This window comes from Arachis hypogaea, chromosome 4, assembly GCF_003086295.3.
Source record: "Arachis hypogaea cultivar Tifrunner chromosome 4, arahy.Tifrunner.gnm2.J5K5, whole genome shotgun sequence".
NCBI lineage: Eukaryota > Viridiplantae > Streptophyta > Magnoliopsida > Fabales > Fabaceae > Arachis > Arachis hypogaea.
The window spans coordinates 124,027,707-124,046,616 of record NC_092039.1 but is presented as its reverse complement, the minus strand read 5'-3'; the positions used below and the strand labels follow the sequence as shown (position 1 = coordinate 124,046,616).

General features: G+C 27.6%; 1 protein-coding gene and 1 long non-coding RNA gene across 2 annotated transcripts; one reads left to right on the top strand and one right to left on the bottom strand.

Annotated features, from left to right (window-relative positions):
• Positions 1-2,790: 2,790 nt before the first annotated feature.
• On the top strand, positions 2,791-5,439 carry LOC112794479 (UDP-glycosyltransferase 83A1-like). Its single transcript, XM_025836483.2, has 2 exons — positions 2,791-3,413; positions 4,379-5,439. The coding sequence occupies exons 1-2, from the start codon at positions 2,927-2,929 to the stop codon at positions 5,212-5,214; spliced, it is 1,323 nt and encodes a 440-aa protein (XP_025692268.1). The 5' UTR covers positions 2,791-2,926; the 3' UTR covers positions 5,215-5,439.
• Positions 5,440-11,046: 5,607 nt separating this feature from the next.
• LOC140184363 (uncharacterized) lies at positions 11,047-16,498 on the bottom strand. The gene is made up of 2 exons (XR_011880820.1): positions 16,359-16,498; positions 11,047-11,254 (listed from the first exon to the last, which is right to left on the bottom strand). It is a non-coding gene; the product is annotated as an uncharacterized lncRNA (long non-coding RNA).
• Positions 16,499-18,910: the final 2,412 nt, after the last annotated feature.

Genomic DNA, 18,910 nt, shown 5'->3' with positions numbered 1-18,910 from the left:
TTTAATTATTTTAATATTTTTATTTAATATTCGTATGTATGCTTATTTATTGATTTTAACATGACGAGTTAATAATTATTTTTAAAAATTTATTTTTAAATTTTTGTTTATATTTTATAATCTATATGTAAAATATAAATTATATATTAGAAGTTGTTAAAAAATTTTAATTTAACTTTCATAATTTTTGTAGAGAATTATTACATTTTAATGGATAATAATGTGATTGAGAGATGTTAGGGATTTAATTTAGAAGAAACTGAAATTGATTTTAGAAAGAATATTAATGATTCCAAACATGCAGTAAAATGATAGGTGATAAGGAAAATAAGTAATAAGGAGGTGTATATCACTTGCTTATCAAGAGAATGAGAATTTTCACATAATATTTTTATATTGTAATTATTTTTTGGCTACCTAGCATCACCCTATTGAATACTCCATTAAACATTTATTGCTTCACTATATTAAAAACAACTACTAAATAGTAAAAATTCAAGGGATAATTTGAGTAAATAGTTTAATTAAGTTCGTTTTGAAAAAATGGTTTAAACAATAAATGGCTATCTTAAAAGTAACTTATAAATAATTTATTTTGTATTTAGAGTTTTAATTCTAAAAGTGCTTATTTTATAGAAATGTGATAAAAAAATAATAGTATTATAAAAGACGTCATTTTTTCAACTTCTCTATAAACTCTTAAATAACTTCTTAAAATTCTGCAATTTGGTTTTAAAAATTGCACAAGATATTACTACTACTTTTCATAAGTCAAAAATTAAAAAAGGTTACTTTTAAAACTTTCCAAACGGACCCTAAAACTAACATAAAAAAATAACAAAAAAACATTTAAAATATCTACTACTCTATACGAATTTAATAATAATAATAACATTTTTTTAATTTTGTACCCCATGTTCATATATTTCTTTTGTAATAGACAAGGTTTAGGTGGGCTTGATATGAGTTTGTAAAGATCATCTAAGTTAGTTATTAGTTGGTTATTTGGTAGTTAGAGTTAGTTACTCTGTTTTGTATTTGACTGACTCTGAATCTTGAGCAGATCGTTGAGCCTTGTATAGCATATTAGCATTATATAAGAGTGCTCTTACAAATAAATTGGTAGATTATTTATGAGACAGCCTTTATTTTCAAATGAACCACTTTCTCTGCCTCTCAGTTGTAGATATAGACTGGTTTTCTCTAAGCTTAGAGGATGATTGTTAGTACTCCTTAAAGTAATGCCAATATTTCTTAGTTAAGTTAGAGGGACAAACTCCAAACTAAATCAAATTCAATATTAATTCATTAATTTCTTTTTTCAATACAATGATAATAATCTCTTATTTATAATCCTAATTAGCTAAATAATTCATATGAACCTAATAGGCTTATCGTAACAATGATATAAGAACTTAGCGTTAAATCTGTTTTTTTTTTTTTTTTGGTATAGTTATGAGAATCTATTGTTCTAAGTTTTTTTCTTCCAGGGAGAGTGTTTTTTTAAAATACTCATCATCATAATAATGTATAAAAAGTATTATTTGTAAATTTAAATTCAAAATTTTTAACTTGAAGTTCTGTTAAAATTTTTCATTTTCTTTTTTCTGAAATTGATCATATTTTAATTAATGAAGTTCATATTGTGATATTGTTTTGTATGTGTGGCTAAACTCAAAAGGGAAAGTATGAGGAGCCAATGAAATATTTATACAATGTGTACAATAGAGATTTATAGAGTATTAGAGATATAATTATTAGTGTTACATTTTCCCATCAGCTGAAACTTTTAGGATAAGTGGTATCATGACATGGTACTAAAGCGTTAGATCCGAAAGGTCAAGAGTTCGATTCTTAGTGGTTATTCTAAATAGTATAGGGGATGTTCATTTCATAACTCAATAGCCATTGTACACATTGTACAAATAGTCCATTGTCTCCCTAGTGGGATCCCTAAACCTAAACATTTTTTTAGGTACCTTTTCGGTACTAGTTAGTCCATTATTATTAACGCACAACATATACTTTTAGACTGTGTTTAAATAAGAGATAAGGATTGAGAAATAAAAGATTAAATTAAATTTCTATAGTGAAGGAAGTGAAATTTTGTGTCTCATAACTAAAATTTTAGTTTAATTTTTCGATCACCAAACATAATATTGAGTATTAGCCTCTAATCTCAGTATCATCTCCCAAAACAAATACAGTTTTAAAGTCAATAAACATTTACAAATATATTTATAGAACAAAATTAAAATTTCTTACATTAACAATGTGAACTCAAAATGGATGTCTTTTTAGAATATGTTTAGTTTTTGTTATCTACAAGTCTATAATAACTCCATTTAACAACTCAACAACGTATTAGAGACTTTAGACAAAAACAATACAAATCAAAATTGTGAAGTATTGCTCACTCTATGACCATCCATGAATATTCAGTCATGTTAGCTTTATTTTACGAGTTACGTTAAGCAAGTATATATGCTTTCTTGTTTTTGTAAAGAAAAGAATGATGAAAAATAGAATTATTGACAATATATGAGCTTAAAACTTATTGGTCAACTAAAGCAGTTTTTCTTATAATTTTCTTATACATCTAAATATAGGACTATTCTCTAGAAATTTTCTTTTGGAAAGTTTCTCTAAGGACATTCTTCATATACCAATTACCAAATATAGCTTTTAAAATCAAATCCAGTGCATACGTTATGACTTGAAATATGCCAAATAACTTTTTCTTAAATCAAACCTAGAGCATACGTTATTTTGACTTGACAAGATATAAATTGTCCATCAATATTGGCATTTGGCAGATTCAATGTGTGAATCCTTTATATAATAACAAATCAACAATTATTCTAAACAACATACACACACAAAACTTGTTCTTTGCAATTTTTTATTGATCCATTATCTAAGAGGCATGGGGATACCACATTTTCTAGCAATACCATACCCAATCCTAGGACATATTAGTCCCCTTTTTCAATTTTGTCAAGTTTTGGCCACAAATGGATACAAAATCACTTTCTTGACCTCAGATAACAACTTCAATAGGGTGAATAGGGCTGCAAGTGAGGGTAAATTTGTAAAATCACAAATGAGGGTGGTGTCCCTACCAGATGGGTTGGGCCCTGAAGATGATGGAAGTGATCAGCCCAAGGTTATATTGTCCATAAAAACCACAATGGTAGCTATGCTTCCAAAGCTTATAGAAGATGTGAATGCTATGGATAGTGATAACAAGATTACTTGTGTTATTGTGACTAAGAACATGGGTTGGGCCTTGCAAGTTGCTCTCAATTTGGGCCTCAAAGGGGCTTTGTTCTGGCCTGCCTCAGCAACTTCCTTAGCCTCCTTTGATTCCATGCAGAGGCTTATTGATGAGGGCATTATAGATTCTCAAAATGGTAAGAAATATATTTTACTTAATTATGTTAATTTAATCACTTGAAAATGTAAAACTCATTCATAAATATTCATTTTCATATAATATGTACTATTCATGAAGAGAAAGTTTTATGTGTTTTTAGAGCAAGAAATCTCTAAATCTAATCCATTTTCTATTTAACTTATCAATTTAATCTGCGTTTATTTATGTAGTTTATAACATTTAGATAAAGTTAAAAATATATTTTATTTAATAAAATTTATTATGATTCTTTGTTATTTTTTGCATGTATGACATTTATCTATATTTAGTGTTATATCCAAAATATAATATTATATAAATAAAATTCAAAGAAAATTCATGTATATTTTAAAATAGAAAAGAATTGAGTTAAATTTTAATAAATCTCATAAAGGTTGAGTATGATTTATTTTCTAAGAATTTCTAGAAAAGGTGCCTAGAAATATTTAAATACTAGCTTGGATCCGATGCGTATATTTGCCGATCGGATCGAATATCGGATATATTCATAAAATATAAAAAATTTTTTAAAGTTTATTTTTATTAAAAAAATATTAATAAAATTCATTTTTTTACTCTTTTAAATATTTTTACTCTTAAAATAATATTAAATATATATTTTTTAAATAATAAAATTAAAATAATAAAACATATATAATTATTAGTTGAAACTAAGTATAGAAGAATATTTATTTATTTATTTTTGCAGATCCGCAAATATGCGGATGCTACATAAAATCCGTAATCTGATCATATAAGTGTGCGGATCGAATCCGATTCGATCCGATAACTTTGCGGGTCGAATCCATATTCGCAATTTTCGAATCAAATCCGGATAAATACCACGGATATGTGGATTGGATCCGATCCATGAACTTCCTTACTAAATACATTTATATATATAAGTCCCAAGCAATTATATCTTCTATATATAGTTAATTATCTCTTTTGGAATTTCATCAGGACTCCCAAGCAAAGAACATGAGAAAATTAAGTTGTGCTCAAACATGCCTATGATAGATGCAAGTGCCATGCCATGGTACTGTTTGGATAACACTTTCTACTTCCATCACATGAAGCAAGAGATTCAAACCCTAAAGCTAGCAAAATGGTGGCTTTGCAACACAACCATTGATCTTGAGCCAGGACCCTTTTCCATATCACCAAATCTCGTACCAATAGGTCCATTGATTGCAACTAATTACAACAAAAGTGAAGAAAAAACATGCCAGGAATGGTTGGATCAGCAACCACCAAAATCCGTTGTATACATTTCATTTGGTAGCATGGTATCACCTAGTAAGGAACAATTCAAGGAACTCGCTCTTGGACTTGATTTTCTTAACAAGCCTTTTCTTTGGGTTATTAACAAGAATAATAATAATAACCCATTATTATACCCGGAAAATTTTAAGGGAAACAAAGGTAAAATTGTTGGTTGGGTGATGCAAAAGAAGAAAGTTTTGAGTCACCCTTCGATAGCTTGTTTTGTTAGTCATTGTGGTTGGAATTCGACTATGGAAGGTGTGTGTTGCGGTGTCCCTTTTTTGTGTTGGCCTTTTTGTAGTGACCAAATCATTAATAAGACATATATTTGTGATGTGTGGAAAGTTGGGATTGAATTTGAGAAGGATGAAAATGGATTGGTATCAAGGGAAGAGATAAAGAAGAAAGTGGAAATGGTACTTGAAGATGAAGGAATCAAAAAGAGATCGTTGAAACTCAAGGAAATGATGATCAAGAACAAAGTTGAAGGTGATAAGAATCTCAATGAGTTCATCAATTGGGTCAAGGAATGAGAATGATATTATTACTTGGTAAAAATTCAGGTGCGATCGATTTTACGTAAAGTTGATAATTAAGAGTGATTAGATAATGATTTGACTGATTTGATTAAATTTTCATCTAACGTCTCTCAACTATTAATTTTACGTGAAGTCGACTGCACTTGAGTTTTAACCTTATTACTTTATCATTAAGTAAAAATAATAAATTGAAGGAAAACTTGAAAAGTGTATCGTGGGTTAATAAATGATTTTTTCACTTTATCGCCAGATGTATGTATATTTTGTGTCCGAATTGTATTTGTTACACTTACACACAATTACATATTTGTTATATATTTTAAACCGCAAAACTCACAAATAATTTTCTTTATATCAAATCATCTAAAAAAATTTATTTATGGACTTCACGTGAAAATAATTTTGTGAAAATAATTCTAGGTAAGTTTTTACCATTTTAAATCTAATTTCCTACACGGTTCTTAATATCATTGGCACATGGTGGATACTATATAAGATCCCAAATCTTATGACTCTGGCTAAAATGATTAATACTTTGTTGATTTGTAAGTACCTCGAAAATCAGGATAATTGACTTAGAATTTTAAATTTTCTCCATATTCAAAATGATGATCGACGAACCATCGACATTTTTCAGATAGAGACAAAATTAGATGAAATATTAGAGAGGTTTAAAATATTTATACAATAAAATAAAATTAAAATAAAATTTTAGAAAGGACTAAACTAAAATTTACATATAATTTATATGTAAAAAATTAAAATTAGGGGACCATCACCCCTTTTCTATGTATGTAACTCCGCTCCTGTTTTCGGGTTAACCTAACTGTCATTTTGAGTATAAATATATAAAATATTGAAACATATACATTTTTTCACTAGGATAAAAAAATATAAACATTGATCAAAACTCAAAAGTGGTAAGAGATTTAGGTTTGATTTGAAAAAAAAATTTGAAAAAGTGTTGGTATTTTTTAAAAGTATAAGTTTATCCTTTTATGTTTGGTAAATAAAAATATTATGTATTTGTATTTGTAGTTTTTAAAAAATCAGAGTACTTTCAAAAATAACTAAGATAAATTTTTTTAAAAAAAATTAAAAGTCTAATATAATCTCATATATTAACTAATTTTTAAATTTAACGTTTAAATTTATGTCTTTTATAGTATTTTTAAATTTTAAAAACTATTTTACTAAACGTAATTGTTGCTACTTGTATTTATTAAAAATTATTTTTAATTTGATTTACTAAGTATAAATACTATATTTTTTAAAAGATTATCTTTTAAAAATTAATTTTTATAAATTATTTTTAATAAAAAATAAAAATTTTACTAAATTAAACCTTAATATAGCCTAAATAAGGTTGAAGTTCGAAACTTGTAAATATAGCTATTCGAATACTGGATGAACAGTTAAAAAAAAAACGATAATACTAAAAAAATAAAAAAATAAAAATTTATCTTATTTAATATTTATTAATTATTATATAATAATTAATAAATATTAAATAAAATAAATTTTACGTATTTTTAGCTAATTTATTTTAGTTACTAAATATTTTCGAGAAAAATAATTGTACATTATTATCTTTGATATAATCAAAGATGGTGATAAATCATAAATTGTATCTTTCTAATATATATATATATATCACGGGTCAGCAGTCGTTGCATCCTTTATCAATTATTCTTGGCCTTCATCTTTTCCATGAAATTCGTGCAACTATTTGTATCCAGCCAATCCATTAGGAATATAACTCATTTTCTGTCTGGAGCATAATGGCGTGTCTGATCTCTTTTCATCATTTTCACTTGCAAACAAAAATAATGCAAGCTATGCCAAAGACCTCAATAATCTATTAAGATGCCTATTGTTTTAAGCTACGTACTTACAATATTCATTAATTTAGAAGAGATTGACATAGGACTTATTTAGTCAACGAAGGTTGAAATTTTGACTTTTTGTTACAATGAATAATTGTAGCATTATTAGTTAATAGTGGGTCTAAAGAGTAAATACTAAAAATGCAACTTTCATCACTTAAATAATTATGTTAATTTTCTTAAGCCAACAGAAAAAGAAATTTAAACCTTAAAAATAAAAATCTAATATCCTTCAACTTTTTTCGTTCTCACAAATTTTAAACTTTATTTAAACACAAAGAACAAGCGCTAAATCATTCTATACTTACTCTGAGGCAGTATAAAAATTTGTAGAAATACAGTAAAAATAAAAATGCATGACATGTTATGTAGTTCTCATTGCTTTTTGTTTAAATATAATATAGTTTGGTCACTAAATATGTCTATTTTTTGTATTTATGTATGTATATTATATATTCTGTATGTAAGTATTGGCTAAAGCATTTACCTTCACCATGAATGAATCAAAGCTGATCAAAGTACCAACTTGTCTAAGTACCAAATCACGGAGCAACATAAGCCAACAACCATGACAAAAAGCGATCTGAACATTAGTAAAGCAAGTTGTAGCAAAGTTTAATTAAATTCTTTAAAGATAAACATTGTTTATTTGAATTATTAAAATAATTTTCATCCTAGAACTACTTTGAAATTTGAAATTGATTTCTGTTGATATTCTGATCTTTTAATAAAGTCAGACCTAAAATGATTAAAGTCGAATCAACACTACTTTATTATACTAGTATTTAGATCTATATTATGACCTAGTCGATCTCACAGATATTCGACACAGCGACGTAGATCTAACTTTGCTTATATATTTAAATGTATAACTAATTTCTATAATCTCTTTTAATAATCTAAAAAAAAATTTTAACAATCTTTTTAATAAAAAAGAATGATTATTCGCCACTAAAAGTAAAATTACTTCATAAAGTGGTTATTGGTTCATCTAGATAAATATTATGACACTCTTTAAGGTATTCTTGAAATTCTCTAATTTACAAAATATTTGTTTAAATTTATTGTTAGTTTAAACATCGAAATTTTTTATATGTACCCTCACCTAATCTCTTCAAAGAGTTTAGATAATATACTGAAGAGACAGAAAAACATCTCATTTTAAAAACAATCTGTACCTTATATATTCAGACTCAAATTTATTAGTTTTAGATAAATTTCAGAATAATTTTTAAAATTATTGTTGGAAGATGAATTTTATTTTTTGATAGGTGTTAAAAGATGATGATGAACAAATAGACTTTGATGTTTCTTTTAACGTTCAGATATAAATTTTTATTTTAAATAATTATTAATTTAATTAATTTATAAATAAAACTACTAATTAGTAATTACTTTTATCAATGCGCCATTAGTATATACAGTCAAAGTTATACACATGTTGTCACTGTCTTGCTTGACACGTATAATAGGCAGGTTAGACAGCTCAATTCCAAGAGATCATAGAACCTGTCAAGTGTCAATAGTATAAGAGCTTTAATTTGCAATAGGATTGACTTGACTTAATTATGTGAATAACATTTGCCCTTTAACTGAGGGAGAATACAAAATTAGTTCCAAAGATAAGAGAGAAATTTAATAGTAATATCTCGGGTATATATATGATCAAGAAGTTTGCACGGTACATATTAATTATTGAAACAATCTATGTAATTTTTTATTTGTAAAGAGTACATGCTTTTCATAGAAAACATTCAACCTATATATTTAAAAAGTTAGTCAGAAAAATTCAGAGAAAGAGGAATGTAAGAATTCAAAACTGTGAACACATTAGAAAATTCAACTGCTTGACCTATCTATTGGTCAAAACCATTCTAGTTAGTAGTTACCATAAACAAACAAATTAAATCCGCGTTGCAATTAGTAAATAATATATGCATGCAAAAGAACATATAGAAGGACAACATTAATTCAACCAGCTAATTTAAAAATTAGTCAATAATTGAAAATAAATTAATATAAAAAAATCCAAAACCAAAAATAATAAATATATCCAAAATTTAAGAAAAAAATCCTTAAAAGTAAAATAAAATAAAATTAATTTATGATTTAAAATTTAAAATTTGTAATTTAAAATTTAATATCTAAAATTTAAGATAATTGGAAGCGGTGAATGGTGGTGGGTGGTCGACAGTGGCTAGAGGGGAGGGGCGGCAACCACTGGTGGTGGGTGGATAGTGGTTAAAATTATCGTTGTATATATGGTTTAAAAAAACGATGATCATAGTTTATTCTATGTTCATGATTTAAATTGTATGCGGCTTAATGTGTTAGATAGAAAAAATGATAACTGTGATAAAAAATCGGGATCATAAATAAAAAAAACAAATGTGATTATATAGAGCTATTGCGACGAGTCCACGATAAAATAGGTCATAATAAAAAATTGTGATTTAAAGTCAAAAACAATATAATGACCATAAATTTATGATCATAATTTTTACTAGTTATAGTTATAAATAGACTAAAAATATTATAGTAAATTTAAAATCTAAGGTTTAGGATTTAGAGCGGCTAGAGATGATGAAGAATGATGGATGGTGACAGGCGGTCGACAGTGGTTGGCAAGGGAGAGGAGACAATCACTAGTGGTAGGCGAATGGTGGTGGTGGTTAAAATTAGGTTTAATTATTCTGTTAATTCTTGTAGTTTTACTAAATTTTTAATTAGGTTTTTATAATTTTTTTATTGAGTCTCTATATACTGTATTAAATTTTGTAATTAAATTCTTATCGTGACAAAAATAATTGAAATTAACAGAATATTCTGTTAAATAAAATGAATATGTCTAAAATTTGACTGAATATTTTATATAATTAAATAAAATATTCTATTAATTTTAACGTTTTTATCACGGTAAAAACTTAATTACAAAATATAATGTAGTATATATTGAAACCAATTAAAAATATATATATAAGAGTCTAATAAAAAATTTGATAAAATTATAGAAAATGACAGAATAATTAAATCTTAAAATTAGTGTGTATATATGTATAGGGAAAAAAAAGAGTAGAATTGAGAGGAGTAAAAATGTGATTTAAAAAATCGTAGAATAAATAAGTTTATTTGTTTGTTAGTTAAAAACTTAAAATTGACTAATACTTAATAGGGTGTTGACTCCATAATTGCGTTGATGCATGCATGCAGCTTGGGCTTATTGTAGGGTTCCAGATCCACAGTAAAAATGGTCCACATAATTAGCCTTGACTACTGATCTGAGCTGACTCTAGTGTTGACCAAAAGAACAAAGAGAGAGAGAAAATTGAACTTGTTTCCATGAGGACCATGACACGAAAAATCTCGTAGCGGAATGAATTGAACTTTAATTTACTGTAGGATTGGATGCTAAAAGAAAGAGGAAGCAAAAGTAATATGAAATTATAAACTATTATTACTTTATTAGCACTTAAACCAAAACGCACTTCACGTTTGCACTTTATTTTTTGCTATATTCGCATACTTTTTACTTTCACAAAATCTCTCTCCGTGTCCTTTAATATTATTTTATATTATCATAACATTTTATTTATTTCTTTTTGAAAAATATTATTGTAGTATTATCTTTTAATCAGGTTGACACTTATTTTAATATCTATCAAAAATGTAATTTTAATGTTCTATCTATAACACTTTATTATATAACATTTTACGTTATAATTATAAATTAACTATGATAAAACATTACAATATTTAAAAAAACATACATATAAAATTATAGAAAAATAATATTATAATTAGGAATTTGTGAAAAAATTAAACATTGTCAACCCTTAATCACATATGAACGCGTTAAAACAATAAACGTCATATACATAAGCAGATATATAAGTTCAAGTAAAGATATATAATAGTTATTAGTCTTAACCTGCAAAAAAAATACCAGTTAAAATTATACATCATTAGGGAGAATACAATATATAAACTTATCTCTCTAAATAAAAGCCTCTAAAAAGAATTTAAGTTATACAACAATACACTTTTAAAAAGGAAGAGAATTTCTAGTACCAAAATAAATCTCAAAAGAATTCTCTTCGCTTCATAGTATGAAATCCCACACTTTCAGCGAGCTGCATTGCGTCCTATATCTAAAAAATAGAATAACAACAATAGATAAAAATCCAAAAGTTTCCAATAGGATAACAGTTTTAAATAAAAATTACATAAGAAAATATGAACCCTCTAAACTATTATGATCTCCAACTTCCCAAGAATCCAATTCCCAAAAATCTTAACTAATTCATACAGGATTAAATTTGCTTAGATAAAAGTACTTTAATTCACTACTAGTCTCGTCCACTCCCAACATTCATCCTCATTGTTCTCAGTTTCTATACTTTCAAAATAGAATGCAAACACAAACAAACAATCATACCAAACAATTATAAATAAGAATATTTAGAACAAGTAATACAATTAGTAGCTAAACAAGATTAACAAATAGACAAATCAAAATATTTATGCACACCTAAGCAATGGCAAACAAATACACATGATGCATGCATGTCCTACTGGCTGTGATCTCACGTATCGGTAAATTGCCAGACTCGATATATCTAGTAGCTAAGGCTGGAAGTGAGTCAAGCTGAGCCGAGCCAGACAAAGCTCAAGCTCGGCTCACAAAAATTAAACTTGGTTCACGACTCGACTCATTAACAATCGAGCCTATTTCTTAAGCTCAAGCTCAACTCATGGAAAGCTCACGAGTTGGCTCAAATAACTGGAACATAATCTATAGTTCTATATAAAAAATTATAATTTTAATATAACAAAATAAAAAACAATGCATCCATATATTTAACAAACTTAAAATATTACATCTTATAGCTATCAGCTATCAAGTTTTGAATATTTATTTGACAACTTAAATTGGTATTGTAATCTTCACAGAGCTATCTTCAACCTTAGACTTGTTTCTTAGGCCATAAAAAACTTGAAGCCAATTTCCTCCACAAATTAAAGCTTCAACTGTAGTCGGATTTAGTGAGGATCGAAATTATCAATTACCCTTCCACCAGCACTAAAAGTTGACTCTGAAGCCACAGTTGAGATTGGAATAGCAAGAACATCAGCTGCCATTCTAGATAATATCCTCTATTTTTCACAATTTACCTTTCACCATTCTAAAGCACCGAAGCTAGTTACATCATGTTCTCTTTAAAAATATTTTGGTTCATCCAAGTAAGTCTCTAATTCAAATTTTAAAGCTGGAACTGCTTCTTCATCCTTTACAAAATTTATCATTATTGACCATCCAGTTTGTGAGGAGTTTGAACTTTGCATTGTAGAGTTGATACTACTTTCGCCACTTGCACTTAGTGAAGTTGATCCTTCTTGTTCGTTGGATAGAATGACATACTCTTGATACATTTCTGTCATAATTTGATGCACCAATGTCATATTTCTTGTAGCTTCTTGCCTATATATATGCTGAAAGCACATTTTAAGACCTGTCAATTTGCATCTGGGATCCAAAATACTAGCAACAGCCATGAGAAGATTACATTCACTCCAATATTTATCAAACTTCAGTTTCATTTTGGCAGTCATTTCCTTGATAAAAAAAGGTCCGCTATTAACAGCTTCATCCAAAATTAATTTAATGCGAAATACCTCAGCAAGATAAAGGTTGGTAGTAGGATATTCACTTCCAGATATGATATTGGTTGCACAATTGATCACTTGTAGAACTTCAGCTATTTTTTCAACTTTATCCCATTTTTCGTGGTCAGAAAGATATCTATAATTTGGCTCACGATCTTGGAATCGAGGGAAGACTTCCTTAAAATGCAATGCTGTAGATATCATTTGATAAGTTGAATTCCATCGTGTAGGACAGTCAAGAATCAATTTTCTCCCAGGAAGTTGCAATTGTTGAACAATCTCGGAGAATGTACGCAACATTGCCTCAGACTGATTGATAAACTTCACACTCTCACGTATATTTTCAATTGTTCCTGCTATTTCTCCCAATCCATCTTGAACAAGTAAGTTTAAGATGTGTGCACAATATCGCACATGAAACAACTTTTCTCCAAAAAGTAATTTTCTATGCCTTGAAATCATGTCCTTCAATGTCCTTAAGCATGAGTCATTATAGGATGTATTATCTACAGATATAGAATAAATCTTTGATTCGATACCCCATTCAATAAGACATTTAAAAATGGCATCTGCAATATCAACACCACGTCGAGGTGGAGGAACATGAACAAAACTAAGAACTCGTTTTTGCAGCATCCAATTTGTATCAACGTAATGACCTGTGATAACCATATACTCAATTTTCTAGTTCTGCCACAAATCAGTAGTTAAACTGATTTTACTTACATCTTTTAAACTTGCCTTTAACTTCTTCTTTTCAGCTTCATATACTTTGAGACAATCACTTTTCAGCGTTTTTCTACCAATCTTTTCATAAGCTGTATTATTGCACTTGATCATCAATGAAAAATCAAATTCTTCAACAATGCTGAATGAATGCTCGTGCATCATTAACCAATGTACAGTTGCTTCTCTTTATCTTGCATGATCATAATTTCCACCAGGAGTTACTAACATGGGACCAATGACATTTGGATGCTCTGCTGTATCGTTTTGAGGGAAGTTCAATTTTTTTTTTGTTTTGCCAACACCATTTTTCTGTATCCAGGACAATTGTTCTTCAAATGCCTATTCAATTGACTTGTAGCTTTTGAGTCAGTTATAGCGTATTTTCTTTTGCAATGAACACATTGATTCTTCACAACCCCATTAGACAATTTCACTTCTTTAAAATGTTGCCAGACAAAGGAGATTTTCTTCCTTTTATTTATGTGAATAACACCCTCATCTTCATTGTCTTCTATCTCTTCATCTTCTCCACTTTAATTTTTTCCTTCATTGTTGTCTAATGCTTCTGCTTCAAGTTCCACTTGTATTTCTGGTGATGATATTCCATCAATAAGAAGAAGTAGTTCTTCATTTTGTATATTATTTGCGTTTTCATTTGAAGCAGACATTAACAATTGATTTTCAAGTTCAGAAATTTCTATGATACTGTCAGTAGAAAAATAAATGTGTTGAACAATTAATAAAAAAAGAACTCTAAAGATTAAAAAAATCAACAAAAAGAGAAAAAAAATTGAAAGAACATAAAAAATATAACTTACTTGATAATTGATTCCCAAAAAAAGAAAGATCAGACTTTAAAGTAATCGAATTTTTCAAAGTAGATCGATGAACAAACCAATTTGCTATTTGAGAGAATGAAGTAAATCACTAATTCATTGCAAGTCACGAGATTTTCTTTTGGAAAAAACTCTTCCTATTCCTCTCTAGTTCTCTCTGTTCATTATCATTGACCAATAACCATTGTGATTTGTGATTTGTGAATATAAAAGTGCTACTGCCACACTATTTCATGATTTTTATCCCTTTAGGTTTCTTTGTCTTTTGGTTTTTAATTTATTAAAATTCTAAATGAGTAGACCGTATAATTAATTATATTTTCTATTTTCTAAAAAATAGAAACTAGGAACTTGATAAAAATTCATTTTGGAACTCACAATTTTTTTTGTATTGACAAATGAATAAATCAAAATATATAAGTAAAATTATATATTATTACTTTAATGTGTATATATAATATTAAAATATAGATTAAATATATAAAATATATCTTATATGTGTATTAATATATATATATATATATATATATATATATATATATATATATATATATATATATATATATATATATATATATATAATCGAGCTAGTTCACGAGCTAATATAATCGAGCTAGCTCACGAGCTAATGAGCTAAGCTTATCCAAACTCAAGTTCGGCTCATTTAATTTATGAGCTCAATTCCAAGCTCAAACTCGGCTCACCAGCTAATGAGCTAAGCTTATCGAGCTATTAACGAGTCGAGCTCGAGCTGGTTCATGAGCTGGCTTGACTCACTTCTAGCCCTACTAGTAGCTAACCCAGACATTATCACTCTGTCGCGTATCCCTACGAAAAACATAACATATATATATATATATATATATATATATATATATATATATATATATATATATATATATATTAACAAGAAGGGAATTCTCGACTTTCTACCATCCCACTGAAGACAATGATATCTGAGATATAGTGTCTGCTACACTTCACAATCAGAGAGAGATTGTGGTGCAACAATAGAGAATTCTCAACCTAACTCGTTCACATCACAATCAAAAACTAAATTGAAGGGAATTCTCAACCCTCTATCCAATCTCCCAATGTAACAAGAGAGAGAGAATCCTCAACCTCAACTTCTCTATCCGTGAGCGGACAAAGCCACCGTCCTTACCGTAGGAAGGACGAACCACCATCCCCACAATATCAATAACGCAAGCGGGGCGAAAAATATGTCCTTACCAATTAATAACCACATCTCATAATCATGCAAGAGGGACAAAACCACGTCCTTGCCAATTCGGTCATCATATCACATTTTGACATTTACAACCATAATCACAATTTCAACCAATTTTAGAAGATATAACTCATCATAACCCCATTCATTTATTAAAGTAATCAACCTCATCAATTCGTGAGCGGGACAAAGCCACCGACCTCATCATGGACAAGACGAACCGCCATCCGTATAATATTTATATCCCGCTTAAGAATTTTTCATCCAATAATTATCCAGTTCAATCTATTATACTCACCCCAAGTATATTCAACGCTTTTAAAATAATTCTCAGACTCTATACGGAGGTTACAAGGAATTACAAGTTCGTCGGAAAGGTTTAACAGTCCAAAATCAGCATTTTTGAAAAATTAGCACAATCGTACGTATGCACGAAACCTGCCTCGGTCCCTTGAGGGTGCGTACGCAAGCCTTGTGTGTACGCACAAAAATGAAATGATGCATAAAAAATCAATAATTAATCATCCCAAATCCAACATACATCACATACTATCTACAAGAATTTCAACCTCAACAGATACACCTCAACACATTAATACATATCAAGAGATATAACTCAATCACTCACACCCTCTAGCCCATAATTCATTTCACATTCAAATCATCATTCAATTTTAGACATTCATGCTAAACCATTAACATTAACAACATCAATTCAACAATATCTTAAGGTCAACTAGCCTAGGTTTTCAATAGCATTATATAGTGAATATCCAAAACTGAAACTCGTACCTTAGTTGACGGCGGTTCCAACCTCTTGAACCTTTATCTCAGGCCAAACCAAGACTCGATCAATTTCTTACAAATTCAAGCTTCAACTAACTCTATTCAATCTAATTTCATTCAAATTTCACATTATTCATACTAGGATTTTCACATAAATTAGAAAAAAATAAGGGAAAAAATTTCTTTACCTTATTTCATATGAACATGGATCAAAACCTTGTTAGAATGTGACATTGAACTTCCCTTAAAGCATCTAAATCATAAATTCAACACCCACACTACCTAAAATGCAAAATCAGTAAAGAGTGAAGAAATAGGATAGAGTTATCACGATTACTCACCGCAAAAGTAGTATAAAAACGTAGAGGGAGATGAGAAGAACATATAGCCGCAAACATGTCATCTATCGGAACTCCAGCTTGTGAGAAAAATGAATTTAAAGAAAAAGGTGAATAGTATTTAGGGTTTCTTTTCTTTTTTTTTTCTCGAGCTCTCTATCTCTCTTTTGCCAAATGTGAGTGAAATTGGGGATGAAGTCACTTTTAGAGCTAGTTAATTAAATGAAAGATATTTTTATCCTTTCACCTATTGGTCTGACTTAGGGCCAAATTTTAATTATAAAAATATACGTTCTGATTTTGTATTTTAAATATGTTTTTGGTCAATTTTATATTCTTATTTTTTCATGAGTAATATCCGACATACTTAAGTATATATGTATAGTTAATTATAATGCCAGTACGTGTTTGTTTATAATTAATTATATTTTTTGTTTCAAATAATTTTTTGAGTTTAAATTTTATTTGTAAATTTTTAAATTATAAAATTTACATTTTTAATCCAAATTGGATGATTTTAAATCTTTTTAACTCAATTTTAATTATATAATTGGTTAATAAATTTTTTAAATTTTATACTGTTAATATAAAATAATTTTATAAGTACATATAATTACGTAAAATTATATTAATAAAACGAATTATGTTTTTCTATTAACGATAAAAGTGATTACCCATTAATAGATACGATGATGCGATTATCTAAAACATTTTATATTGCATCTAAAATAAACTCATCTTTAAATTGTAGTGTAATTTCCAATTTATTATGTCGACTCTTTTTTAACCTTTTTTTTCCCACAACACTCACTTTTTATTTGGTATTTCTTAGATATTAGTAACCCTAAAATGTTTAATTTAAATTGCACCAAAAAAATTCCTTTTGAAATTGAGGGGCCAGAACGTGTTGACGGGGGTCACTAAATTTTCAGGTCTCGGAGTCCGGTAGTGGACCAACAGCCTCTGACAATGCAGTAATATAAAAATCAATATATCGTATTATTTAATTTTTGGCGCACAATATATATTCTATTTCATAAAAAAAAAATCATAATTATAATATTTTTGTTATGAAAATATAATAAATATAATATTAAAATCACATTACAATTATATATATAATTTAAATATAAATCAAATAAATATAATGAATTTATTAGTTAATAATCCTAGATATATTAACATTGGTTACGTAACTAATTTACTTAAACAAATATTAGAGGTTTGAATCATGCCTTATACATATAGTAATTTATCGACCAACAACAAATTCTTAAATATAATTTCAATTCGTAGTAAATTATTAGTCATTAACTTGTCGGATTGAAAAATGCCGTGTGAAATAAAAAAGCATTGGTTATGTTTCTCTTTTAGTATTTTATAGTATATTCATCACTGCTAGTAAAATTATTTTTTTGGTTATTTATTTTATTTTTAGCAACAATTAAAATAGTTATTAATATATTTACTAATAGTTAGATATTAATTATTTTATGTTTTTTACTAAAAAAATTTAGTAATAATTATACATTTTTTAATTTTGTTAATGACGGCAAAAAATATATAATTGTCATTATAACATATAATAATAATGACAAATATATAATTATTACAAAAACATAAGTTAAATAAGACATATAATGACTGCTATCTTATTGCTACTAAAAGTAATTTTTGTTGTAGTGATAAAATAAATATTTGTTGAGTTTTTTGGGAGAATTCTTTCTTTGAATTCACATTTATTTATTTTTCTTGATTATTATTCTATAAATATATAATGTTTTATTCTTAAGAAGCTAAATATAAATAAATAAATAAAAATAATTCAAAACAAAACTAGCTAGAGAGGATATGTATTATATATTAATGTTAGAGAAAATGACAAATAAATTCTTGACTTTTTGATTTGCAGATATTTAAGTATTCGAGAATTTGAAAATACATTATTTAAGTTTCTGATCTTTTTAAAATTTAGACATATCAATCCTTCATGTTTATTTGTGTTTGTCAAACTCAACAGAAAAATCAAACGTGACTCCCGTTATACTAATCTGATTGATACGAATGTATATACAAGAGAGTTTTTAAAATCAGACAAATTTGACTTAGAGATCGATATGTCTAAATTTTAAAGATGTTAAAAACTTAAATGTATTTTTAAATTTTCAAGAACTTAAATGTCTGTAAACAAAAAAATTAAGAATTAATTTGTCATTTTCT

Excerpts from the sequence above, each read along its gene's own strand:
- LOC112794479 (XM_025836483.2), top strand. The coding sequence starts at position 2,927 with ATGGGGATACCACATTTTCTAGCAATACCATACCCAATCCTAGGACAT. Across the intron at positions 3,414-4,378 it reads CATTATAGATTCTCAAAATG|GACTCCCAAGCAAAGAACAT; the intron begins GTAAGAAATATA and ends GAATTTCATCAG.